The following is a 27,011-nucleotide window of genomic DNA, read 5'->3' as shown; positions in this document are numbered from 1 at the left end:
TGTGGGGTCGGTGTAAGTGCCGTCTTCATCAGACGAGGCGTCAGTGACAGCATTGGATTGTGAGGAGACAAGAGCTCGCTTAGAGGACCCCTTGGGCTTAGGCGAGCGGTGGTCAGACTTTTTGGTAGTCAGGGACTGGTTCAACTTCTTCAATTGAGCAGATAAATCGTCCGCCCACGGCGGGTTAGCTGCAGGGACCACATACGGTTGTACCTGCATAGGGAGTCCCATAGGGGGTGTTAGTTTATTAACTAGCGTATGTAGAAGCGTGGAAAAAGCGGCCCACGGTGGATCATTATGTACCTCCGTTGCCACAGTCCCACTGGGGGGAAAGGAGCCCCCAGAACCAGAGCCCACAGCTGCTATATTCTCTTCATAGGAATCTGTGGCCTCAGCAACACCAGCAGTGTGTTCAGCCCCAGAACCTTTACACTCATAAGCAGAAATGATATAACTTGCAGAATCAGGTAACAGTACAATTGGCAGCAGCACAATACCTCTTACCCAAACCCCTGCGCAGTGTAGTCAGCACTAGCAGAGATAAAGGAGAGATATGGTGACTAAAATCACAGAGAAAAATACGTATTAAAGTATATCTTTGTGAAAATCCTATATCAATATAAAACCTGACGCACAAAGTCCCCTCAGGTTATAGAATATAGGGATAGCAAGTTAAGTGAAAGACACGAAATGGACACCACTCAGCGAGCTAATGCACACACAGATAGTCACAGTTTGTACAATGCAGACGTTATTACTAAGAATAATACTGCACTGGACTAGCTTATATATATAGCTATGTAGTCAATAGATATAACACTGCACAGTAAGAACTGGATGTATATCACAGGGTAATTGTACTAGAAAACCCTGACTAAATGCACTCTCTCTTAACTAACACTGTCTAAAAAGGTAGGTAGAATACTTAAGTGTCATGTAGAGTCACAGCACTGACAACCAGGCGGCTTTACCCAGGAGGATTTGCCCAAGCAGTCCCAGGAACAGTGAAGCGGAGAGAAATGGCGCCCAGACACTGACAGGGAGTGAGGGAGAGACAGATATGCAGCTCCAGGGCGGGAACATTTGCGGGAAATGGCGCGCTGGGGGAGGGGCTTCAGGTCTAAGCCTTATCCCCCTGCTGGCAATACCACCGGGTACTGTGGGATACTGAAAATGGTTTAGAGAGAAAACCTGACCTGCGCCCATGCCCTGGTGATCTAGTGGGATCACCAGTACTGCCACAGTGTCCACCGCCAGCGCGCGCGGCCCGCCTCCCACTGACCACGCCGGATCGCGATAAAGACCGGGTCCCGCAAGCGGGACCCACTCACCACCTCCCGAAGCGCGGCCACGCGATCCCGGAGAGCCCCCGTCGTGTGTGCCTAACCGTGAAGAAAACCGGAGCCTCCTGCTGTAGTTACCCGGCAACAAGGGCTTCGGGAGTGTACAGCGCCGCTGGGGAGAGCTGGAGCTGCAGCAGTGAATGTCTTCTGACATTTACACACTGCTGCTGCCCTTGTAGTCTTCACTTTTTCTTAAAAAAAAGCTCTTCTTAGGGCTGCCTGGAGCAGCCCCTCTGTTATGTGCAGCACCAACTACAAAACTGAGCTCTTGTGCAGGGAGGCGGGGTTATAGAGGAGGCGGCGCTGTGCATTCTGGGAACAGTCAAAGCTTTTGAGCCTGTTGGTGCCTCGGATCAAGATCCTACTCTACACCCCAATGTCTATCCTTGTGGAGCCCAGCGTACCCCGCAGCAGAAAATTGATTATAGCACATCATTCTTAATTCATCTTTGAAAATTATACATTGGCCTACCAAGGCTACATCTGGACACCTCCAAAACGCTTTCTTCATAGATTCCTGTACTCAAATGTTTTTGGCCAAATGTACTGTATTAGCCATTGATTTGCAGAAGCCAGCGCGATTCCAAAGAGATTTAAAGCAGCTGTTAGTTTACAGGCAAAACCTAGCAGCTATCTTATCAGAACTGCGCCAATTTCAGCAAATCATAGGCTATTACTTTAGCACTTACAATGTTCAATCACAAAACGGAACACATTTTGTTAGATAATACAATGACAGTCCCAGTTTCCCTTCTGTTTTACCTTTTTTGCTTGTCCTGTGAATTTACATTGGCTCCTTCTTTAATTAAAAACTCAACCATTGTTTGATGATTTTCAATAACCGCAAGAATAAGTGGATTACAGCCCTCCTAAAAAATAAATTTATCTGCGTTAATATCGTAACAGCAATTTGTACTGTCCAAAGGAAGAATACAGAAAAAATAAGAATTTACTTACCGATAATTCTATTTCTCGGAGTCCGTAGTGGATGCTGGGGTTCCTGAAAGGACCATGGGGAATAGCGGCTCCGCAGGAGACAGGGCACAAAAAGTAAAGCTTTAGGATCAGGTGGTGTGCACTGGCTCCTCCCCCTATGACCCTCCTCCAAGCATCAGTTAGGATACTGTGCCCGGACGAGCGTACACAATAAGGAAGGATTTTGAATCCCGGGTAAGACTCATACCAGCCACACCAATCACACTGTACAACCTGTGATCTGAACCCAGTTAACAGTATGATAACAGCGGAGCCTCTGAAAAGATGGCTCACAACAATAATAACCCGATTTTTGTAACTATGTACAAGTATTGCAGATAATCCGCACTTGGGATGGGCGCCCAGCATCCACTACGGACTCCGAGAAATAGAATTATCGGTAAGTAAATTCTTATTTTCTCTATCGTCCTAGTGGAAGCTGGGGTTCCTGAAAGGACCATGGGGATAATACCAAAGCTCCCAAACGGGCGGGAGAGTGCGGATGACTCTGCAGCACCGAATGAGAGAACTCCAGGTCCTCCTTAGCCAGGGTATCAAATTTGTAGGATTTTACCAACGTGTTTGCCCCTGACTAAATAGCCGCTCGGCAAAGTTGTAAAGCCGAGACCCCTCGGGCAGCCGCCCAAGATAAGCCCACCTTCCTTGTGGAATGGGCATTTACATATTTTGGCTGTGGCAGGCCTGCCACAGAATGTGCAAGCTGAATTGTATTACACATCCAACTAGCAATAGTCTGCTTAGAAGCAAGAGCACCCAGTTTGTTGGGTGCATACAGGATAACAGCAAGTCAGTTTTCCTGACTCCAGCCGTCCTGGAACCTATATTTACAGGGCCCTGACAACATCTAGCAACCTGGAGTCCTCCAAGTCCCTAGTAGGCGCAAGGCACCAAAATAAGCTGGTTCAGGTGAAACACTGACACCACCTTAGGGAGAGAACTGGGGACGAGTCCGCAGCTCTGCCCTGTCCAATGGACAACCAGATATGGGCTTTTTTGAGAAAAAAACCACCAATTTGACACTCGCCTGGTCCAGGCCAGGGCCAAGAGCATGGTCACTTTTCATGTGAGATGCTTCAAATCCACAGATTTGACTGGTTTTAAACCAATGTGATTTGAGGAATCCCAGAACTACGTTGAGATCCCACAGTGCCACTGGAGGCACAAAAGGGGGTTGTATATGCAATACTCCCTTGACAAACTTCTGGACTTCAGGAACTGAAGCCACTTCTTTCTGGAAGAAAATCGACAGGGCCGAAATTTGAACCTTAATGGACCCCAATTTGAGGCCCATAGACACTCCTGTTTGCAGGAAATGCAGGAATCGACCGAGTTGAAATTTCTTCGTGGGGCCTTTCTGGCCTCACACCACGCAACATATTTTTGCCACATGTGGTGATAATGTTGTGCGGTCACCTCCTTTCTGGCTTTGACCAGGGTAGGAATGACCTCTTCCGGAATGCCTTTTTCCCTTAGGATCCGGCGTTCCACCGCCATGCCGTCAAACGCAGCTGCGGTAAGTCTTGGAACAGACATGGTACTTGCTGAAACAAGTCCCTTCTTAGCGGCAGAGGCCATAAGTCCTCTGTGAGCATCTCTTGAAGTTCCGGGTACCAAGTCCTTCTTGGCCAATCCGGAGCCATGAGTATAGTTCTTACTCCTCTACGTCTTATAAGTCTCAGTACCTTAGGTATGAGAAGCAGAGGATGGAACACATACACCGACTGGTACATCCATGGTGTTACCAGAACGTCCACAGCTATTGCCTGAGGGTCTCTTAACCTGGCGCAATACCTGTCCCGTTTTTTGTTCAGACGGGACGCCATCATGTCCACCTTTGGTATTTCCCAACGGTTTACAATCATGTGGAAAACTTCCCGATGAAGTTTCCACTCTGCCGGGTGGAGGTCGTGCCTGCTGAGGAAGTCTGCTTCCCAGTTTCCATTCCCGGAATGAAACACTGCTGACAGTGCTATCACATGATTTTCCGCCCAGCGAAAAGTCCTTGCAGTTTTTGCCATTGCCCTCCTGCTTCTTGTGCCGCCCTGTCTATTTACGTGGGCGACTGCCGTGATGTTTTTCCCACTGGATCAATACCGGCTGACCTTGAAGCAGAGGTCTTGCTAAGCTTACAGTATTATAAATTTACCCTTAGCTCCAGTATATTTATGTGGAGAAAAGTCTCCAGACTTGATCACACTCCCTGGAAATTTTTTCCTTGTGTGACTGCTCCCCAGCCTCTCGGGCTGGCCTCCGTGGTCACCAGCATCCAATCCTGAATGCCGAATCTGCGGCCCTCTAGAAGATGAGCACTCTGTAACCACCACAGGAGAGACACCCTTGTCCTTGGATATAGGGTTATCCGCTGATGCATCTGAAGATGCGATCCGGACCATTTGTCCAGCAGATCCCACTGAAAAATTCTTGCGTGAAATCTGCCGAATGGAATTGCTTCGTAGGAAGTCACCATCTTTACCAGGACCCTTGTGCAATGATGCACTGATTTTAGGAGGTTCCTGACTAGCTCGGATAACTCCCTGGCTTTCTCTTCCGGGAGAAACACCTTTTTCTGGACTGTGTCCAGAATCATCCCTAGGCACAGCAGACTTGTCGTCGGGATCAGCTGCGATTTTGGAATATTTAGAATCCACCCGTGCTGTTGTAGCAGTATCCGAGATAGTGCTACTCCGACCTCCAACTGTTCCCTGGACTTTGCCCTGATCAGGAGATCGTCCAAGTAAGGGATAATTAAGACGCCTTTTCTTCGAAGAAGAATCATCATTTCGGCCATTACCTTGGTAAAGACCCGGGGTGCCGTGGACAATCCAAACGGCAGCGTCTGAAACTGATAGTGACAGTTCTGTACCACGAACCTGAGGTACCCTTAGTGAGAAGGGCAAATTTTGGACATGGAGGTAAGCATCCCTGATGTCTCGGGACACTATATAGTCCCCTTCTTCCTGGTTCGTTATCACTGCTCTGAGTGACTCCATCTTGATTTGAACCTTTGTAAGTGTTCAAATTTTTTTAGATTTAGAATAGGTCTCACCTAGCCTTCTGGCTTCAGTACCACAATATAATGTGGAATAATACCCCTTTTCTTGTTGTAGGAGGGGTAATTTGATTATCACCTGCTGGGAATACAGCTTGTGAATTGTTTCCCATACTGCCTCCTTGTCGGAGGGAGACCTTGGTAAACCAGACTTCAGGAGCCTGCGAAGGGGAAACGTCTCGACATTCCAATCTGTACCCCTGGGATACTACATGTAGGATCCAGGGGTCCTGTACGGTCCCAGCGTCATGCTGAGAGCTTGGCAGAAGCGGTGGAACGCTTCTGTTCCTGGGAATGGGCTGCCTGCTGCAGTCTTCTTCCCTTTCCTCTATCCCTGGGCAGATATGACTCTTATAGGGACGAAAGGACTGAGGCTGAAAAGACGGTGTCTTTTTCTGCAGAGATGTGACTTAGGGTAAAAACGGTGGATTTTCCAGCAGTTGCCGTGGCCACCAGGTCCGATGGACCGACCCCAAATAACTCCTCTTCCTTTATACGGCAATACACCTTTGTGCAGTTTGGAATCTGCATCACCTGACCACTGTCGTGTCCATAAACATCTTCTGGCAGATATGGACATCGCACTTACTCTTGATGCCAGAGTGCAAATATCCCTCTGTGCATCTCGCATATATAGAAAATGCATCCTTTAAATGCTCTATAGTCAATAAAATACTGTCCCTGTCAAGGGTATCAATATTTTTAGTCAGGGAATCCGACCAAGCCACCCCAGCTCTGCACATCCAGGCTGAGGCGATCGCTGGTCGCAGTATAACACCAGTATGTGTGTATATACTTTTTATGATATTTTCCAGCCTCCTGTCAGCTGGCTCCTTGAGGACGGCCCTATCTATAGACGGTACCGCCACTTGTTTTGATAAGCGTGTGAGCGCCTTATCCACCCTAAGGGGTGTTTCCCAACGCGCCCTAACTTCTGGCGGGAAAGGGTATACCGCCCATAATTTTCTATCGGGGGGAACCCACGCATCATCACACACTTCATTTAATTTATCTGATTCAGGAAAAACTACGGTAGTTTTTTCACATCCCACATAATACCCTCTTTTGTGGTACTTGTAGTATCAGAAATATGTAACACCTCCTTCATTGCCCTTAACGTGTGGCCCTAATAAGGAATAATAAGAATTTACTTACCGATAATTCTATTTCTCGGAGTCCGTAGTGGATGCTGGGGTTCCTGAAAGGACCATGGGGAATAGCGGCTCCGCAGGAGACAGGGCACAAAAGTAAAGCTTTTACAGGTCAGGTGGTGTGTACTGGCTCCTCCCCCCATGACCCTCCTCCAGACTCCAGTTAGGTACTGTGCCCGGACGAGCGTACACAATAAGGGAGGATTTTGAATCCCGGGTAAGACTCATACCAGCCACACCAATCACACCGTACAACTTGTGATCTAAACCCAGTTAACAGTATGATAACAGAGGAGCCTCTGAAAGATGGCTTCCTAAACAATAACCCGAATTAGTTAACAATAACTATGTACAAGTATTGCAGATAATCCGCACTTGGGATGGGCGCCCAGCATCCACTACGGACTCCGAGAAATAGAATTATCGGTAAGTAAATTCTTATTTTCTCTATCGTCCTAAGTGGATGCTGGGGTTCCTGAAAGGACCATGGGGATTATACCAAAGCTCCCAAACGGGCGGGAGAGTGCGGATGACTCTGCAGCACCGAATGAGAGAACTCCAGGTCCTCCTTTGCCAGGGTATCAAATTTGTAAAAATTTACAAACGTGTTCTCCCCTGACCACGTAGCTGCTCGGCAGAGTTGTAATGCCGAGACCCCTCGGGCAGCCGCCCAAGATGAGCCCACCTTCCTTGCGGAATGGGCCTTAACAGATTTAGGCTGTGGCAGGCCTGCCACAGAATGTACAAGTTGAATTTTGTTACAAATCCAACGAGCAATCGACTGCTTAGAAGCAGGTGCACCCAACTTGTTGGGTGCATACAGATAAACAGCGAGTCAGATTTTCTGACTCCAGCCGTCCTTTAAATGTATATTTTTAAGGCTCTGACAACGTCCAACAACTTGGAGTCCTTCAAGTCGTCAGTAGCCGCAGGCACTACAATAGGCTGGTTCAGGTGAAACGCTGATACCACCTTAGGGAGAAAATGCGGACGCGTCCGCAGCTCTGCCCTATGTCGAATGGAAAATTAAATAAGGGCTTTTATAAAACAAAGCCGCCAGTTCAGATACTCTCCCGGCCGAAGCCAGGGCCAGTAACATAGTCACTTTCCATGTGAGATATTTCAAATCCACATTCTTTAGTGGTTCAAACCAATAGGATTTGAGGAAATCTAAAACTACATTTAGATCCCACGGTGCCACCTTAGGCACCACAGGAGGCTGTATATGCAGTACTCCTTTGATAAAAATCTGGACCTCAGGGACTGAGGCCAATTCTTTTTGGAAGAATATTGATAGGGCCGAAATTTGAACCTTAATAGATCCCAATTTGAGACCCATAGACAATCCTGATTGCAGGAAATGTAGGAAAACGACCCAGTTGAAATTCCTCCCTCGGAGCACTCCGTTGCTCGCACCACGCAACATATTTTCGCCAAATACGGCGATAATGCTTCGCGGTGACTTCCTTCCTTGCCTTTATCAAGGTAGGAATGACTTCTTCTGGAATGCCTTTTCCTTTTAGGATCTGGCATTCAAACGCCATGCCGTCAAACGCAGCCGCGGTAAGTCTTGAAAAAGACAAGGACCCTGCTGAAGCAGGTCCCTTCTCAGAAGTAGAGGCCACGGATCGTCCGTGACCATCTCTTGAAGTTCCGGGTACCAAGTCCTTCTTGGCCAATCCGGAGCCACTAGTCTTACTCCTCTTTGCCGTATAATCCTCAATACCTTTGGTATGAGAGGCAGAGGAGGAAACACATATACCGACTGGTACACCCAAGGTGTTACCAGCGCGTCCACAGCTATTGCCTGCGGATCTCTTGACCTGGCGCAATACCTGTCCAGTGTTTTGTTGAGGCGAGACGCCATCATGTCCACCATTGGTTTTACCCAACGGTTTAATAGCATGTGGAAAACTTCTGGATGAAGTCCCCACTCTCCCGGGTGAAGGTCGTGTCTGCTGAGGAAGTCTGCTTCCCAGTTGTCCACGCCCGGGATGAATACTGCTGACAGTGCTATCACGTGATTCTCCGCCCAGCGAAGGATCCTGGCAGCTTCTGCCATTGCCCTCCTGCTTCTTGTGCCGCCCTGTCTGTTTACATGGGCGACTGCCGTGATGTTGTCCGACTGGATCAACACCGGTCTTCCTTGAAGCAGAGGTTCCGCCTGGCTTAGAGCATTGTAGATTGCTCTTAGTTCCAGAATGCTTATGTGAAGAGACTTTTTCAGGCTCGACCACACTCCCTGGAAATTTCTTCCCTGTGTGACTGCTCCCCAGCCTCTCAGGCTGGCATCCGTGGTCACCAGGATCCAATCCTGCATGCCGAATCTGCGGCCCTCCAATAGATGAGCCTCCTGCAACCACCACAGAAGGGATACCCTTGTCCTCGGCGACAGGGTTATCCGCAGGTGCATCTGAAGATGCGACCCTGACCATTTGTCCAACAGATCCCTTTGCATGGAATCTGCCGAAAGGGATTGCTTCGTAAGAAGCTACCATTTTTTCCCAGGACTCTTGTGCATTGATGTACAGACACCTTTCCTGGTTTTAGGAGGTTCCTGACCAGGTCAGATAACTCCTTGGCTTTTTCTTCGGGAAGAAAAACCTTTTTCTGAACTGTGTCCAGAATCATCCCCAGGAACAGCAGACGAGTTGTCGGCATTAATTGGGATTTTGGAATATTCAGAATCCATCCGTGCTGCTTTAGCACCTCTTGAGATAGTGCTAAACCCATCTCTAGCTGTTCTCTGGACCTTGCCCTTATTAGGAGATCGTCCAAGTATGGGATAATTAATACGCCTTTTCTTCGAAGAAGAAATATTATCTCGGCCATTACCTTTGTAAAGACCCGAGGTGCCGTGGACAAACCAAACGGCAGCGTCTGAAACTGATAGTGACAGTTTTGTACAACGAACCTGAGGTACCCCTGGTGTGAGGGGTAATTGGAACGTGGAGATACGCATCCTTGATGTCCAAGGATACCATAAAGTCCCCTTCTTCCAGGTTCGCTATCACTGCTCTGAGTGACTCCATCTTGAACTTGAACTTCTTTATGTACAGGTTCAAGGACTTCAGATTTAGAATAGGCCTTACCGAGCCATCCGGCTTCGGTACCACAAAAAGAGTGGAATAATACCCCTTCCCTTGTTGTAGAAGAGGTACCTTGACTATCACCTGCTGAGAATACAGCTTGTGAATGGCTTCCAAAACCGTCTCCCTTTCTGAGGGGGACGTTGGTAAAGCAGACTTCAGGAAACGGCGAGGTGGCTCTGTCTCTAATTTCAACCTGTACCCCTGAGATATTATCTGCAGGATCCAGGGATTTACCTGCGAGTGAGCCCACTGCGCGCTGTAATTCTTGAGACGACCGCCTACCGCCCCCGAGTCCGCTTGCGAAGCCCCAGCGTCATGCTGAGGCTTTTGTAGAAGCCGGGGAGGGCTTCTGTTCCTGGGAAGGAGCTGCCTGTTGCTGTCTCTTCCCTCGTCCTCTGCCTCGTGGCAGATATGAATAGCCCTTTGCTCTCTTATTTTTAAAGGAACGAAAGGGCTGCGGTTGAAAGGTCGGTGCCTTTTTCTGTTGGGGAGTGACTTGAGGTAGAAAGGTGGATTTCCCGGCCGTAGCCGTGGCCACCAAATCCGATAGACCGACCCCAAATAACTCCTCTACGCATCGCCTGTCCACTGTCGTGTCCATAAAGCTCTTCTGGCCGAAATGGACATAGCACTTACCCGTGATGCCAGTGTGCAGATATCTCTCTGTGCATCACGCATATAAAGAAATGCATCCTTTATTTGTTCTAACGACAGTAAAATATTGTCCCTGTCCAGGGTATCAATATTTTCGATCAGGGACTCTGACCAAACTACCCCAGCACTGCACATCCAGGCAGTCGCAATAGCTGGTCGTAGTATAACACCTGCATGTGTGTATATACCTTTTTGGATATTTTCCATCCTCCTATCTGATGGATCTTTAAGTGCGGCCGTCTCAGGAGAGGGTAACGCCACTTGTTTTGATAAGCGTGTTAGCGCTTTGTCCACCCTAGGAGGTGTTTCCCAGCGCTCCCTAACCTCTGGCGGGAAAGGGTATAAAGCCAATAACTTCTTTGAAATTAGCAGTTTTTTATCGGGGCACCCCACGCTTCATCACACACGTCATTTAATTCTTCTGATTCGGTAAAAACTACTGGTAGTTTTTTCACACCCCACATAATACCCTGTTTAGTGGTACCTGTAGTATCAGCTAAATGTAACATCTCCTTTATTGCCAAAATCATATAACGTGTGGCCCTACTGGAAAATACGGTTGATTCGTCACCTTCACCACCGGAATCAGTGCCTGTGTCTGGGTCTGTGTCGACCGACTGAGGCAAGGGGCGTTTTACAGCCCCTGACGGTGTTTGAGGCGCCTGGACAGGCACTAATTGAGTGTCCGGCCGCCTCATGTCGGCAAACGACTGCTTAAGCGAGTTGACGCTATCCCGTAATTCCACAAATAAAGGCATCCATTCTGGTGTCGACCCCCTAGGAGGTGACATCCTCATATTTGGCAATTGCTCCGCCTCCACACCAATAACGTCCTCATACATGTCGACACACACGTACCGACACACAGCAGACACACAGGGAATGCTCTATACGAAGACAGGACCCACTAGCCCTTTGGGGAGACAGAGGGAGAGTCTGCCAGCACACACCAAAAAGCGCTATATATGACAGGGATAGCCTTATGATTAAGTGCTCCCTTATAGCTGCTTTTATATTAATATATTGCCATTTATTTTGCCCCCCCTCTCTGTTATACCCTGTTTCTGTAGTGCAGTGCAGGGGAGAGACCTGGGAGCCTTCCTGACCAGCGGAGCTGTGACAGAAAATGGCGCCGTGTGCTGAGGAGATAGGCCCCGCCCCTTTTCCGGCGGGCTCGTCTCCCGCTATTTAGTACATTTAGGCAGGGGTAAATATCTCCATATAGCCTCTGGGGCTATATGTGAGGTATTTTTAGCCTTTTTAAAGGTTTTCATTTGCCTCCCAGGGCGCCCCCCCCCCAGCGCCCTGCACCCTCAGTGACTGCCGTGTGAAGTGTGCTGAGAGGAAAATGGCGCACAGCTGCAGTGCTGTGCGCTACCTTAAGAAGACTGCAGGAGTCTTCAGCCGCCGATTCTGGACCTCTTCTTGCTTCAGCATCTGTGAGGGGGCCGGCGGCGTGGCTCCGGTGACCATCCAGGCTGTACCTGTGATCGTCCCTCTGGAGCTTCATGTCCAGTAGCCAAGAAGCCAATCCATCCTGCACGCAGGTGAGTTCACTTCTTCTCCCCTCTGTCCCTCGTTGCAGTGATCCTGTTGCCAGCAGGAATCACTGTAAAATAAAAAACCTAAGCTAAACTCTCTAAGCAGCTCTTTATGAGAGCCACCTAGAATTGCACCCTTCTCGGCCGGGCACAAAAATCTAACTGGAGTCTGGAGGAGGGTCATGGGGGGAGGAGCCAGTACACACCACCTGACCTGTAAAAGCTTTACTTTTGTGCCCTGTCTCCTGCGGAGCCGCTATTCCCCATGGTCCTTTCAGGAACCCCAGCATCCACTTAGGACGATAGAGAAACGTTTGTTTATTCACCGTCGACACTGGATTCAGTGTCCGTGTCTGTGTCTGTGTCGACCGACTAAAGTAAACGGGCGTTTTAAAACCCCTGACGGTGTTTCTGAGACGTCTGGACCGGTACTAATTGTTTGTCGGCCGTCTCATGTCGTCAACCGACCTTGCAGCGTGTTGACATTATCACGTAATTCCCTAAATAAGCCATCCATTCCGGTGTCGACTCCCTAGAGAGTGACATCACCATTACAGGCAATTGCTCCGCCTCCTCACCAACATCGTCCTCATACATGTCGACACACACGTACCGACACACAGCACACACACAGGGAATGCTCTGATAGAGGACAGGACCCACTAGCCCTTTGGAGAGACAGAGGGAGAGTTTGCCAGCACACACCAAAAACGCTATAATTATATAGGGACAACCTTATATAAGTGTTTTCCCTTATAGCATCTTTTATATATTTCTAACGCCAAATTAGTGCCCCCCCTCTCTGTTTTAACCCTGTTTCTGTAGTGCAGTGCAGGGGAGAGCCTGGGAGCCTTCCCTCCAGCCTTTCTGTGAGGGAAAATGGCGCTGTGTGCTGAGGAGATAGGCCCCGCCCCTTTTTCGGCGGGCTCGTCTCCCGCTCTTTAATGGATTCTGGCAGGGGTTAAATATCTCCATATAGCCCCCGGAGGCTATATGTGAGGTATTTTTAGCCAAAAAAGGTTTTCATTTGCCTCCCAGGGCGCCCCCCTCCCAGCGCCCTGCACCCTCAGTGACTGCCGTGTGAAGTGTGCTGAGAGGAAATGGCGCACAGCTGCAGTGCTGTGCGCTACCTTAAGAAGACTGAGGAGTCTTCTGCCGCCGATTCTGGACCTCTTCTCGTTTCAGCATCTGCAAGGGGGCCGGCGGCGAGGCTCCGGTGACCATCCAGGCTGTACCTGTGATCGTCCCTCTGGAGCTAATGTCCAGTAGCCAAAGAAGCCAATCCATCCTGCACGCAGGTGAGTTCACTTCTTCTCCCCTAAGTCCCTCGTTGCAGTGATCCTGTTGCCAGCAGGACTCACTGTAAAATAAAAAACCTAAGCTAAACTTTTCTAAGCAGCTCTTTAGGAGAGCCACCTAGATTGCACCCTTCTCGGCCGGGCACAAAAATCTAACTGAGGCTTGGAGGAGGGTCATAGGGGGAGGAGCCAGTGCACACCACCTGATCCTAAAGCTTTACTTTTTGTGCCCTGTCTCCTGCGGAGCCGCTATTCCCCATGGTCCTTTCAGGAACCCCAGCATCCACTAGGACGATAGAGAAAAAATAATAAAATGATGATACTGTATTCTTAACTAGTTAAAAGCCTGTCATAATGACGTACACCAGGGATGGATTATAGGGAGGGTGGTGATGTGTGTGTGGGGGGGGGGGGGGGGTGAAAGAGTCCTGCTGCTGAGAGCTGGGGATCTGTCATGCTGAGGGTGTAGCGATTATATATATATATATTTTTTTTTTTTTGTTTGTTTTATTATTTATTTATTTTTTTTAAATTTTTTATTTATCTGTAATGGTCAGGCTATAATGATGTTGCACAGTACCAGCTGGCCGGAAAGTTCTGGGCATGGTCGGCGTGGGGGGGGGCAAACACAGGACCCCGCCCCTCCGCCAGGTATAGTGGCTCTCTCATAAGAAATGCGCCGATTTCAGCAAATCATGGGCTATTACCTTAGCACTTATAATGTTCGATCACAAAACGGAACACATTTTGTTGGAAAACACAATAACAGTCCCAGTTTACCTTCTGTTTTACCTTTTCTGCTTGTCCTGTGATGAACAGGCCTTCCTTATGTTAACATGTATGTACACCTTAGCAACCAATGTCCTTTGTAGTTTTAGGGAGATGGCCATAATATGGGCAAGACCACCATCTGAGATCTATGGAAGGTTCAAAGTTTTGTTTGAAGGGTAGAGAGTGTAAGCCTTAGCAAAACCGCATTCTCCCATAGTCTGAGAGACTGCTGTTCAATGATTATTCATGCTGTAGTTACTACATTGTTACTGCCTGACTACACTGACGGACATCAGTTTAATGAATGTCCTGCACCTTTATAAACAGGGAGAATGCAATTGCACTTTATCTGGATAACATTATTCCTGATTTACAGTGCACATTATTTCCTTTGTTTATTTCTTTGGGTAATGTGCAATTAATGAAGCACACACCTTATGAAGACACGGATGCAGTACATCTTAAATTCAAAGTTGCCCTCAGCGCTGTTGTGTTTACAACCGCTGACATATATTTGTGTAATACTGTGCAAGGCATACTTATCATAGAACCTCAGTGACCGTCTATACCCACATCTCCTCTCACTCGTAACCGTTCATCTGTTCCAACAACTGCCCGCCCCTAGTTGTCCAGTGCTTCCTTACATCTCAGCTGTACTGTGTAGTGAGAATTGTGCTGCTAACTGTACCCTGTGCTCTGTTTTAGTTTTTCAGTTACTGTAATATTAAGTTCTGTGTAACCTGTATTGTTCTAATGTGTGCCATACAGTATATATGGTGCTGCAAACCTCTTGTGGTGCCTATAAATTAAATGTAATAATAATTATACTACTACTTTAGGTTTGAAAATTGTCACATTAGCAATTTCTGCACATATTTAATTTTTTTTAGGTTTAAATAATGTGATAACATCCCTCTTGCACCTCAGATATTGTAGTGAAGAGTGCAGTGGATTAATTGCTAAATGGGCCAAGGCTAACTTGTATTAAGAGTATTGAATTTCCTAATTGGCATGTTTATGGATTTAAATATTATAAATTAATTTCACATTCATTGACTGAATGTTAGACATATAAATGTGTATTTGTGAACATGATCCTACCACTGATGAAATCACCCACAACAGGCATATAAATGTGTTCGGTATCTGGAGGGACAAACCACTCCAAAATCTATCTTTACAGAGTCTGTCACAGACAGATTTAAGTGCAGCACAATTCTTCACAAGCCAGTGCTTTGGTAAGATCCCCGGACAGCTGTCGCCGTTCTCTGAACAGCAAATTGATGGCAATGAAGGAATGAATGATTACACAAAATGCTTTATATGCTTTAAGATGGTGAACTAAGCTCTACACATCAGTGGCGTAAGTTCGTCACAGTCGCCCGGAGGCAAGATAAATATTGGTGCCCCCCTATTTCCTATATTAAGATAAATAGATGTGTGTATGCGTGTGCGTGTGTGTGTGTGTGTGTGTGTGTGTGTGTGTGTGCGTGTGCGTGTGTGTGTGTGTGGTGTTCTGAAAAAAAATTATATACTGTATCTATACATTTAATTGTCTTTTATTGTAAATCACACATTTCTTAGCAGTCATACCCAGGATTAGAACCCATGACCTGTTACACTAACAGCAGACACTTTACTGATGGATCTATTTGCTCCTGCATAGGAAGCATGAGAATTCTAACTATATGAAGTTACGTGTAATTGTCAGAGAAGTATCTTCATATAGTTAGAATTCTCATATTTCCTATACAGGAGCAAACAGCTTCATTAGTAAGGTGTCTGCTTCCAGTGTAAGAGGTAGTGGTTTCTAATCCTCTGTGTGAAAAGACAGCAGCAGCTATCAATTAACTTAATTCAATGGTGTCACAGAATGGGAGGAGAGGTGCCCCCCTTCAGAGCAGGAGCCCGGCGGCAGACGACTCCGTTGCCTCCCAGAGTTCTGCCTCTGCTACACATGCATATTAGCATCTTAAGATATACCGATTGTGATGAATATTTCAAAGGCTATGAAGTCTATACTACTAATCATATCTGAACATCTAAATCAGCATGCAGTTGGATTTTAGGGGCTAATTCAGACCGGATTACTGCTGTGCGTTTTCGCACAGCGGGCGATCAGGTCTGAACTGCGCATGCGCCGGCTCCACAGTGCGCTGACGCATGCCAGAGATGCGATCGGCATCTCAGCCCAGCGATCGCCAATGCCTGATTATCAGGCAGAGGCATTCGCTGGGCGGGAGAGGGCGGGCCGGCAGCATTGGGCTGCCGTTTTGGGGGCATGGTCCAGGCAACGCAGGCGACCCGGAGAGCGACGGGTAGCTCCCTGTCAGCGTTGTGTGAAAGGGGGGAGGGGGGGGGTAGAGCCAGACATGCGGGGCACACTAGCCCTGTGCTGGGCATCCCCCCACATGTCTGTGAAAGTGATCGTAGATGTGCTAAATTTAGCACATCTACGATCAAGTCTGAATTACCCGCTTAATTCTAACATCCGGCTTTCATACTAATTGGTGACAGCGCTGTAACTGCAATGTCGGAGCATTTAAGCACTGTCTATTTCACGTCATTTCATCAATAACACATGGCTTGTATGTGGATGGTGATACAGATATAAATACTATGTTAAATACAATTATAATGTTTTTATGGCTTAAATATGGTCACAATTGCGTTCTTACTAATCAGGCTGTATCTGGTCTGTCTAACATAAGTCTATAATTTATACTGCAGACCCATGTTTAGCTCACTGTAACTGAATCACTGTGGGATATATATAAGTCTATGATGCACAAATAAATGATGCATAAAGGCCCATACACATTAGACGAATTCGCTCTGTGAGCGACATCGTCTAATGTTTCCCCCTCCCGGGCCGGCCGGCCGGCGGCCGCCTATACACACTGAGCGATATGACTACTCAGTGACGTCACGCCCCCGCCAGCCCTGCATGAAGGTCGTGGACGACAGTCCACATCCTTCATGCATGCCGTACTGACAGCGACGATCGTTGCCGACCCGCGGGGCCGCGCAACGGTTGTCGCTGGCGGCATACACACTTGACGATAAAATGAGCAACGTCGCTCAAGGAGGGGGAAAATGAGCGACGGCGCGCATTTTATCGTTAAGTGTGTACGGACCTTAAGAGTCTCAGGACTGGTGGCACTATCAGGCTGCTATATGATCCGTGTGTTTTTATGCTAGGCTGAATAGTATTGGTGGTACAATCTATTTTAACATGCATACAATATTGATGAGCTTCTGAGGATTTTTTATTTTTTTTAACAGATATACTTTTTAGAATAAAAAAATAATACTGAAATAATATTTCTCTAACGTCCTAGTGGATGCTGGGGACTCCGTAAGGACCATGGGGAATAGACGGGCTCCACAGGAGACCGGGCACTTTAAGAAAGAATTAGGATACTGGTGTGCACTGGCTCCTCCCTCTATGTCCCTCCTCCAGACCTCAGTTTGAATCTGTGCCCGGACGAGCTGGGTGCACCTTAGTGAGCTCTCCTGAGCTTGCTAAATAGAAAGTATTTTGTTAGGATTTTTTATTTTCAGAGAGATCTGCTGGCAACAGACTCTCTGCTACGTGGGACTGAGGGGAGAGAAGCAGCCATACTAACTGCGGATAGGTCATGCTTCTTAGGCTACTGGACACCATTAGCTCCAGAGGGATCGAACACAGGAACGCACCCTTGGTCGTCCGATCCCGGAGCCGCGCCGCCGTCCCCCTCGCAGAGCCAGAAGCCGGCGTGAGAAGCAAGAAGACGTCAAAAGCGGCGGCAGAAGACTCCAGTCTTCATATGAGGTAGCGCACAGCACTGCAGCTGTGCGCCATTGCTCCCACACTAAACCCACACACTCCGGTCACTGTAGGGTGCAGGGCGCAGAGGGGGCGCCCTGGGCAGCAATTGAGAACCTCTTGGCAAAAAGCAGCATATATACAGTTGGGCACTGTATATATGCATGAGCCCCCGCAATTATTTTACACAAAATCGCGGGACAGAAGCCCGCCGCTGAGGGGGCGGGGCTTCTTCCTCAGCACTCCCCAGCGCCATTTTCTCTCCACAGCTCCGCTGAGAGGAAGCTCCCCAGGCTCTCCCCTGCAGATTCACGGTAGAAAGAGGGTAAAAAGAGAGGGGGGGCACATAAATTTAGCGCAAAATCAGTATATACAGCAGCTACTGGGTAAACACTAAGTTACTGTGTAATTCCTGGGTCATATAGCGCTGGGGTGTGTGCTGGCATACTCTCTCTCTGTCTCTCCAAAAGGCCTTGTGGGGGTTCTGTCCTCAAATAGAGCATCCCCTGTGTGTGTGGTGTGTCGGTACGCTTGTGTCGACATGTTTGACGAGGAAGGCTATGTGGAAGCAGAGCAGGTACAAATGAATGTGGGATCGCCGCCGACGGCGCCGACACCCGATTGGATGGATATGTGGAAGGTTTTAAATGATAATGTTACTTCCTTGCATAAAAGGTTGGATAAAGCTGAAGCCTTGGGACAGTCAGGGTCTCAACCCATGCCTGATCCTACAGCGCAGAGGCCGTCAGGGTCTCAGAAGCGCCCACTATCCCAAATTGTTGACACAGATATCGACACGGATTCTGACTCCAGTGTCGATGGCGATGATGCAAAGTTGCAGCCTAAAATGGCTAAAGCCGTCCGCTACATGATTATAGCAATGAAGGATGTATTGCACATCTCAGAGGAAAACCCAGTCCCTGACAAGAGGGTTTATATGTTTGGGGAAAAAAGGCATGAGGTGACCTTTCCCCCTTCACATGAGTTATGTGAAAAAGCTTGGGAATCTCCAGATAGAAAAATGCAGATTTCCAAACGGTTGCTTATGGCGTATCCTTTCCCGCCAGCGGACAGGTTACGCTGGGAATCCTCCCCTAGGGTAGACAAAGCTTTGACACGCTTATCTAAGAAGGTAGCCCTGCCGTCACAGGATACGGCCACCCTAACAGATCCTGCGGATAGAAAGCAGGAAGGTATCCTGAAGTCGGTTTATACACATTCAGGTATCATACTAAGGCCAGCAATTGCGTCGGCCTGGATGTGTAGTGCTGTAGCAGCATGGACAGATACTTTATCTGAGGAACTTGATACCTTGGACAAGGATAATATATTACTGACCCTGGGGCATATAAAAGAAATGTAATGTCGATTTCTGCCAGAAGGGTCCTGTGGACTCGGCAATGGACAGGTGATGCCGACTCAAAAAGGCACATGGAGGTTTTACCTTATAAGGGTAAGGAATTGTTTGGGGACGGTCTCTCGGACCTAGTTTCCACAGCTACGGCTGGGAAGTCAAATTTTTTGCCATATATCCCCTCACAGCCTAAGAAAGCACCATACTACCAAATGCAGTCCTTTCGTTCACAAAGAGGCAAGAAAGTCCGAGGTGCGTCCTTTCTTGCCAGAGGCAAGGGTAGAGGAAAGAAGCTGCACAATACAGCTAGTTCCCAGGAACAGAAGTCCTCCCCGGCTTCCACTAAATCCACCGCATGACGCTGGGGCTCCACAGGTGGAGCCAGGATCGGTGGGGACGCGTCTCCGAAATTTCAGCCACCAGTGGGTTCGCTCACGGGTGGATCCCTGGGCTATACAGATTGTGTCTCAGGGATACAAGCTGGAATTCGAAGTGATGCCCCCGCACCATTACCTCAAATTATATCTCCAGCAGGTGGTGGTAAGGGTTCCCCTCCTTCAACAGGGAAGGGGTTACTATTCCACAATGTTTGTGGTACCGAAACCGGACGGTTCGGTCAGACCCATATTGAATTTAAAATCCCTGAACATTTACCTGAAAAGGTTCAAGTTCAAGATGGAATCGCTCAGAGCGGTCATTGCAAGCCTGGAAGAGGGGGATTTTATGGTGTCTCTGGACATTAAGGATGCTTACCTGCATGTCCCCATTTATCCACCTCATCAGGAGTACCTCAGATTTGTGGTACAGAACTGTCATTACCAATTCCAGACGTTGCCGTTTGGTCTGTCCACGGCACCGAGAATATTTACCAAGGTAATGGCAGAAATGATGGTGCTTCTGCGAAAGCAAGGAGTCACAATTATCCCATATTTGGACGATCTCCTCATAAAGGCGAGGTCCAGAGAGCAGTTGCTGATCAGCGTAGCACACTCTCGGGAAGTGTTGCAACAGCACGGCTGGATTCTGAATATTCCAAAGTCGCAGCTGATTCCTACGACGCGTCTGCCCTTCCTGGGCATGATTCTGGACACAGACCAGAAGAAGGTTTTTCTCCCGGCGGAGAAGGCTCAGGAGCTCGTGACTCTGGTCAGAGACCTCTTAAAACCAAAACAGGTGTCGGTGCATCAATGCACGCGAGTCCTGGGAAAGATGGTGGCGTCATACGAAGCCATTCCCTTCGGCAGCTTCCATGCGAGGAACTTTCAGTGGGATCTGTTGGACAAGTGGTCCGGATCGCATCTTCAGATGCAGCGGCTGATCACCCTATCCCCCAGGGCCAGGGTGTCTCTTCTGTGGTGGCTGCAGAGTGCTCACCTTCTCGAGGGTCGCAGGTTCGGCATTCAGGACTGGGTCCTGGTGACCACGGATGCAAGCCTCCGAGGGTGGGGGTCAGTAACACAGGGAAGAAATTTCCAGGGTCTGTGGTCAAGTCAGGAGACTTGTCTGCACATCAATATCCTGGAACTAAGGGCCATATACAACGCCCTAAGTCAAGCGGAGCCTCTGCTTCGCAACCAACCGGTGCTGATTCAGTCAGACAACATCGCCGCAGTGGCTCATGTAAACCGCCAAGGCGGCACAAGGAGCAGGGTGGCGATGGCGGAAGCCACCAGAATTCTTTGCTGGGCGGAGAATCACGTAAAAGCACTGTCAGCAGTGTTCATTCCGGGAGTGGACAACTGGGAAGCAGACTTCCTCAGCAGGCACGACCTCCACCCGGGAGAGTGGGGACTTCATCAAGAAGTCTTCACACAGATTACAAGTCGTTGGGAACTGCCACAGGTGAACATGATGGCATCCCGCCTCAACAAAAAGCTACAAATGTATTGCGCCAGGTCAAGAGACCCTCAGGCGATAGCTGTGGACGTACTAGTGACACCGTGGGTGTTCCAGTCGGTTTATGTGTTTCCTCCTCTTCCTCTCATACCCAAGGTGCTGAGAATCGTAAGAAAAAGAGGAGTGAGAACAATACTCATTGTTCCGGATTGGCCAAGAAGAACTTGGTATCCGGAACTGCAAGAAATGCTCACAGAGGACCCATGGCCTCTGCCTCTCAGACAGGATCTGTTGGAACAGGGGCCCTGTCTGTTCAAAGACTTACCGCGGCTGCGTTTGACGGCATGGCGGTTGAACGCCGGATCCTAGCAGAAAAAGGTATTCCGGATGAGGTTAATCCTACGCTGATAAAGGCTAGGAAGGACGTGATGGCTAAACATTATCACCGTATATGGCGAAAATATGTTGCTTGGTGTGAGGCCAGGAATGCCCCTACAGAGGAATTCCAGCTGGGCCGATTCCTTCACTTCCTACAGTCGGGAGTGACTTTGGGCTTAAAATTGGGGTCCATTAAGGTCCAGATTTCAGCCCTATCCATTTTCTTTCAAAAGGAACTGGCTTCTCTTCCTGAAGTTCAGACGTTTGTAAAGGGAGTGCTGCATATTCAGCCCCTTTTGTGCCTCCAGTGGCACCTTGGGATCTTAACGTGGTGTTGAGTTTCCTGAAATCACACTGGTTTGAGCCACTTAAAACCGTGGAGTTAAAATATCTCACGTGGAAGGTGGTCATGCTATTGGCCTTAGCTTCGGCTAGGCGTGTGTCAGAATTGGCGGCTTTGTCACATAAAAGCCCCTATCTGGTTTTCCATATGGACAGGGCGGAATTACGGACTCGTCCGCAATTTCTGCCAAAAGTGGTGTCATCTTTTCATTTGAACCAACCTGTTGTGGTGCCTGCGGCTACTCGTGACTTGGAGGATGCCAAGTTACTAGATGTAGTCAGGGCTTTGAAGGTTTATGTAGCCAGAACGGCTGGAGTCAGGAAAACTGAGTCGCTGTTTATCCTGTATGCATCCAACAAGCTGGGTGCTCCTGCTTCAAAGCAAACTATTGCTCGCTGGATCTGTAACACGATTCAGCAGGCTCATTCTGCGGCTGGATTGCCGCCTCCAAAATCAGTAAAAGCCCATTCCACAAGGAAGGTGGGCTCTTCTTGGGTGGCTGCCCGAGGGGTCTCGGCATTACAGCTTTGCCGAGCAGCTACTTGGTCGGGTTCAAACACTTTTGCAAAGTTCTACAAGTTTGATACCCTGGCTGAGGAGGACCTATTGTTTGCTCATTCGGTGCTGTAGAGTCATCCGCACTCTCCCGCCCGTTTGGGAGCTTTGGTATAATCCCCATGGTCCTTACGGAGTCTCCAGCATCCACTAGGACGTTAGAGAAAATAAGATTTTACTTACCGGTAAATCTATTTCTCGTAGTCCGTAGTGGATGCTGGGCGCCCGTCCCAAGTGCAGACTTCTTCTGCAATACTTGTATATAGTTATTGCTTAAATAAGGGTTATGTTATGGTTGCATCAGGGTTATCTGATGCTCTGTTGTTGTTCATACTGTTAACTGTTTATCACGAGTTATACGGTGTGATTGGTGTGGCTGGTATGAGTCTTACCCTGGATTCCAAAATCCTTTCCTTGTACTATCAGCTCTTCCGGGCACAGTTTCCTTAACTGAGGTCTGGAGGAGGGACATAGAGGGAGGAGCCAGTGCACACCAGTATTCCTAATTCTTTCTTGAAGTGCCCTGTCTCCTGCGGAGCCCGTCTATTCCGCATGGTCCTTATGGAGTCCCCAGCATCCACTACGGACTACAAGAAATAGATTTACCGGTAAGTAAAATCTTATTTTTGAAGATGTCGGTTCTGGTTTTCTCTTTTGATTTTGTCGCTGATTTTAGGGTTTAGTTGCTCGCAACATCCCAGGAAAAAAACTAAACACAATGAAACTAACAATTAAATAAGAAGTGTGTTTACAGTCATTTTAATAACAAGAAAAAAAAACTTAAGGTTTTGAATCCCTTAGCAAGGGGTCAGCTGCAATCCAAGTTAGAAAGTGAAAAAGGTACACCCGTGTAAGGAGAAAGTACAGACGTTCATTGTAAATGCACACAGATCAAGAAGAATCAGGTTCAAACTAAATTTAAATCCCAAATTCCACTCTGGCATACAGTATAAAAGTCCATGATCTTGGAAGTATAAAATGAACGAAATTACAACTCTCACCTTATTGACAGCATCTATGTTAGCTCCATGTTCGAGCAGCTGACTTGCTATGGACATAGATGGGATAAGAGCAGCAAGATGAAGCGCGGCATTCCCATTAATATCTGCTACATTAGGATCAGCTTCATGTTCTAAAAGAATGGCTGCACAGTGCTCATGTTGACATTGTATAGCCTAGCAATAAAGTTAAAAGTAAATTAAAAAAAGTTAAACCCACCACAATTATAGTACAATGATTGTACATTCTATTGCCAGTCAAACATTTGCCATTAAAACTTACCTTCATTAGAGGAGATCGATTATCATTGTCGCAAAGATTTAACTTGGCCTTGTTTTCTACCAACAACTTTACTGCATCTAGATGTCCATTTGCACAAGCAAGATGCAATGGTGCCCTGAAAGGGATGAAATAAGAATGTTAACAATTACACAAGAACTCCATAAACTATTTTTCAACTTGATTAAAGGCTAGGTTACATACACTCCAAGGGCTGATTCAATTAGCCGCAAACCCTGCAATGTGCACAATTGTAGCAATGTTGAAGTGCCAGTAAGGGCACATTAACTCGCTTCCATTGCACACCGATCTTGCCCTGAACTCACAGATTTTTGTACAGGGGTACAGTAGTGTACATGTGCACACTAAGGGGTATATTTACTAAGATTCGTAATTGTCGGAATTTGGTTGAAGTTTAAACACGAATGACATTGGAAGTGATCATTTGCAACTTTTTGGGGTTTTTTATGCCTCATTTACTATGCGGTCGTATTCTGCATTGTCGTGTTTTCCGATGTCGTACGTAATTTCAGCTAGTGTTTTACGGGAGTGATTAGTAAAACACTGCCGAACTTAACACAATGAATTCCGACCGGATCTGCGAGATCCGTGCAGGGCTTCATTGTGTACCTTAAAAAAAGTGTTTAAAGAGTCAAAAATCAGAAGAAAAAAAAATGCGTGGGAGGGGGACCCCATACAATTTTTGTTCCTGATTTTTAACACTTTCGCACCCCTTCCCACTGCTAAACATGCACGGATCTCACGGATCCGTGCATGACTATCAGAACACTGTAAAAAAAAAGCAGGTCTATTTTAAAACTGCTTTTGATTTGTATTTTTTCACGGCAGTGTTTGTGAATTTGAGAGTAAATTACCGAGTTGTATAAAATAACAGGCGTATTTGACCGATGGTGTATTCATTCGTATTTTTTTTCTTTGACTTCCAAAAAAATACGAATGCCCTCATCACTGCCGAGATTTGAGTTTAGTAAATTCCCGAGATGACACTTTGATGAAAAAACACCAAATCGGTCAAAATCGGGAGCTTAGTAAATATACCCCTTAGTCGTAAGAGAGCCGGCTCATAGTTAACTGAATCAAACCGCTACATTGTTCGTACTAGCACCCTGCACCCTTCACAACCTGTGCAGATCCTCTTTCCTGTCTGGGGTGTCTCCCTCTGCTCTGGTGCTTCTAGCACACTCTGGTCTGTTGAGATACAGACCAGAGTGTGCTAGAAGCACCAGAGCAGAGCGCGAGAGTGGGTGTGCGGATGCAGGGTGCTAGAATGAACACTAAACTAGTGATTATTTTAATACTGTCCATTCTCCACTGCACAATACGAGTTATTGTTATTATAGTAATTTGCTGTAAAACAATTGAGGACATTATCCTTTTTAGCCTAGCAGTCCCCAATGTAGTTGCTCTTTGTGTAAAGGACTTACCAAGCAGGATTTCATCTCTACATATTAAAATCACGGACTGTGGGCCTAATTCAGCATGAGTTGTAGTTGTGCAAATTTTCACACAACAACATCTTATTCCACTAACATGCGGGGGCCTGTCCAGTACAGGGCAAGGACGCCCCGCCTGCCGGGTCCTGCCCCCGCCACCACTAAAATGTATGTGCTTCGCTACTCAGCAAATTGCTTGCATGTTTAGGGCAGCCCCCTACGTCACGCAGCCGCTGCGGGTCGCCCCACAAACGGTCCCAACATGGCTGCATTGCCCGGACTGTGCCCCCCAAAAACGCCACGTTGATGCCCCCGCCCCTGTGAACGCGTTGCATCTCACTGTATACGCACACGCAGTGTGGCTCCTGCGTGTGCACACACTGCACAAGGGCTTCAGTATGCAGAATGCGTTCCATTCTGAATTAGGCCCTGTGTAGCTTCTAAAAGTAAGATAGTAATGTTTTCAAGAGTCTGGAAACAAAAACACACATCATGTATACTCCAGAAATACTTTCTTTGCCTTCAAGGTTCTTGCTGCAGATGGAAACCATCTCTATCTTTTTTTTTTTTTTTTTTTTTAAGAAAAGGCAAAGACACACATACAAAACACATCTGTTACTTAAAAAAATATAGTTAGGCTACCTTTATCCAATTATGTTTCATCTGTGTCCATGCCATTGCACTTTACAAGAAAAACTATTATTTGGCACTTTTTTTGCTTTTGTGAGTATAAGTAGGTTTGTACAATGCACTCTTTGGCAGAATTTGCAGAACATGATTATTTGAAAACAGCAGTATCAGGAGCCTTGATTAAGCACATCATTATTTTAGTGGCAGAGCGTGACTGGTGCTACGACGTTGCTTTGCTCCTGGCATTTTGTGGGGTACAGTGGGTTCACAATGTTAGCCTACCTTCCCAGCGGTTTGAGACTCCCAATAGTAGGCAGTAGGGCCCAGTGTTTCCACAGAGTAAATGGCTAGCAAGATTTGCCTGCATACAGAATATACCGGGAAACTAATTGTTATTAATTAAGGGGCATACCCTGTATACAGTTTAGACTTAAAGCTGAATCTTACGCTTATATTCCGTTAAAAGGGAAACACGGGTCTGTATATTTACCATCAATGTACAAAACCCAGTTGTAAGTACATAATAATCTGCCTATAAAGGGTTCTAGTTCTATTCTATGAATAGGAAAATCTTACTGGCCGTTTATTAGGGAACACTGGGGAAAAAAAATAAGATTTTACTCACCGGTAAATCTATTTCTCGTAGTCCGTAGTGGATGCTGGGAACTCCGTAAGGACCATGGGGAATAGACGGGCTCCGCAGGAGACTGGGCACTCTAAAAGAATGATTAGGTACTATCTGGTGTGCACTGGCTCCTCCCACTATGACCCTCCTCCAGACCTCAGTTAGGATACTGTGCCCGGAAGAGCTGACACAATAAAGGAAGGATTTTGAATCCCGGGTAAGACTCATACCAGCCACACCAATCACACCGTATAACTCGTGATACTACACCCAGTTAACAGTATGAAATATAACTGAGCCTCTCAACAGATGGCTTAACAATAACCCTTAGTTAGGCAATAACTACCTACAAGTATTGCAGACAATCCGCACTTGGGATGGGCGCCCAGCATCCACTACGGACTACGAGAAATAGATTTACCGGTGAGTAAAATCTTATTTTCTCTGACGTCCTAGTGGATGCTGGGAACTCCGTAAGGACCATGGGGATTATACCAAAGCTCCCAAACGGGCGGGAGAGTGCGGATGACTCTGCAGCACCGAATGAGAGAACTCAAGGTCCTCCTCAGCCAGGGTATCAAATATGTAGAATTTAGCAAACGTGTTTGCCCCTGACCAAGTTGCAGCTCGGCAAAATTGTAAAGCCGAGACCCCTCGGGCAGCCGCCCAAGATGAGCCCACTTTCCTCGTGGAATGGGCTTTTACTGATTTAGGATGCTACAATCCAGACGCAGAATGCTCCAGCTGAATTGTGCTACAAATTCAGCGAGCAATAGTCTGCTTAGAAGCAGGAGCACCTATTTTGTTGGGTGCCTACAGGATAAAAAGCGAGTCAGTTTTCCTGACTCCAGCCGT

The 27,011-nt window shown here is 47.4% G+C and overlaps 1 protein-coding gene across 4 annotated transcripts in view; it reads right to left on the bottom strand.

The window, feature by feature from the left end:
- Positions 1-27,011, bottom strand: part of ANKRD26 (ankyrin repeat domain containing 26) — a 351,340-nt gene that overhangs the window by 278,527 nt on the left and 45,802 nt on the right. For all 4 annotated transcript variants that reach the window (XM_063927217.1, XM_063927219.1, XM_063927218.1 and 1 more), the window contains exons 2-4: positions 23,451-23,565; positions 23,171-23,344; positions 2,106-2,212 (exon numbers count right to left, since the gene is read on the bottom strand). In XM_063927217.1, coding sequence (XP_063783287.1) covers positions 2,106-2,212; positions 23,171-23,344; positions 23,451-23,565 — 396 coding nt within the window. The remainder of the gene's footprint in view (positions 1-2,105; positions 2,213-23,170; positions 23,345-23,450; positions 23,566-27,011) is intronic.

This window comes from Pseudophryne corroboree, chromosome 6 (assembly GCF_028390025.1).
Source record: "Pseudophryne corroboree isolate aPseCor3 chromosome 6, aPseCor3.hap2, whole genome shotgun sequence".
NCBI classification, from domain to species: domain Eukaryota; kingdom Metazoa; phylum Chordata; class Amphibia; order Anura; family Myobatrachidae; genus Pseudophryne; species Pseudophryne corroboree.
The sequence above is the reverse complement of the archived record's forward strand: the minus strand, read 5'-3'. Positions and strand labels throughout refer to the sequence as shown.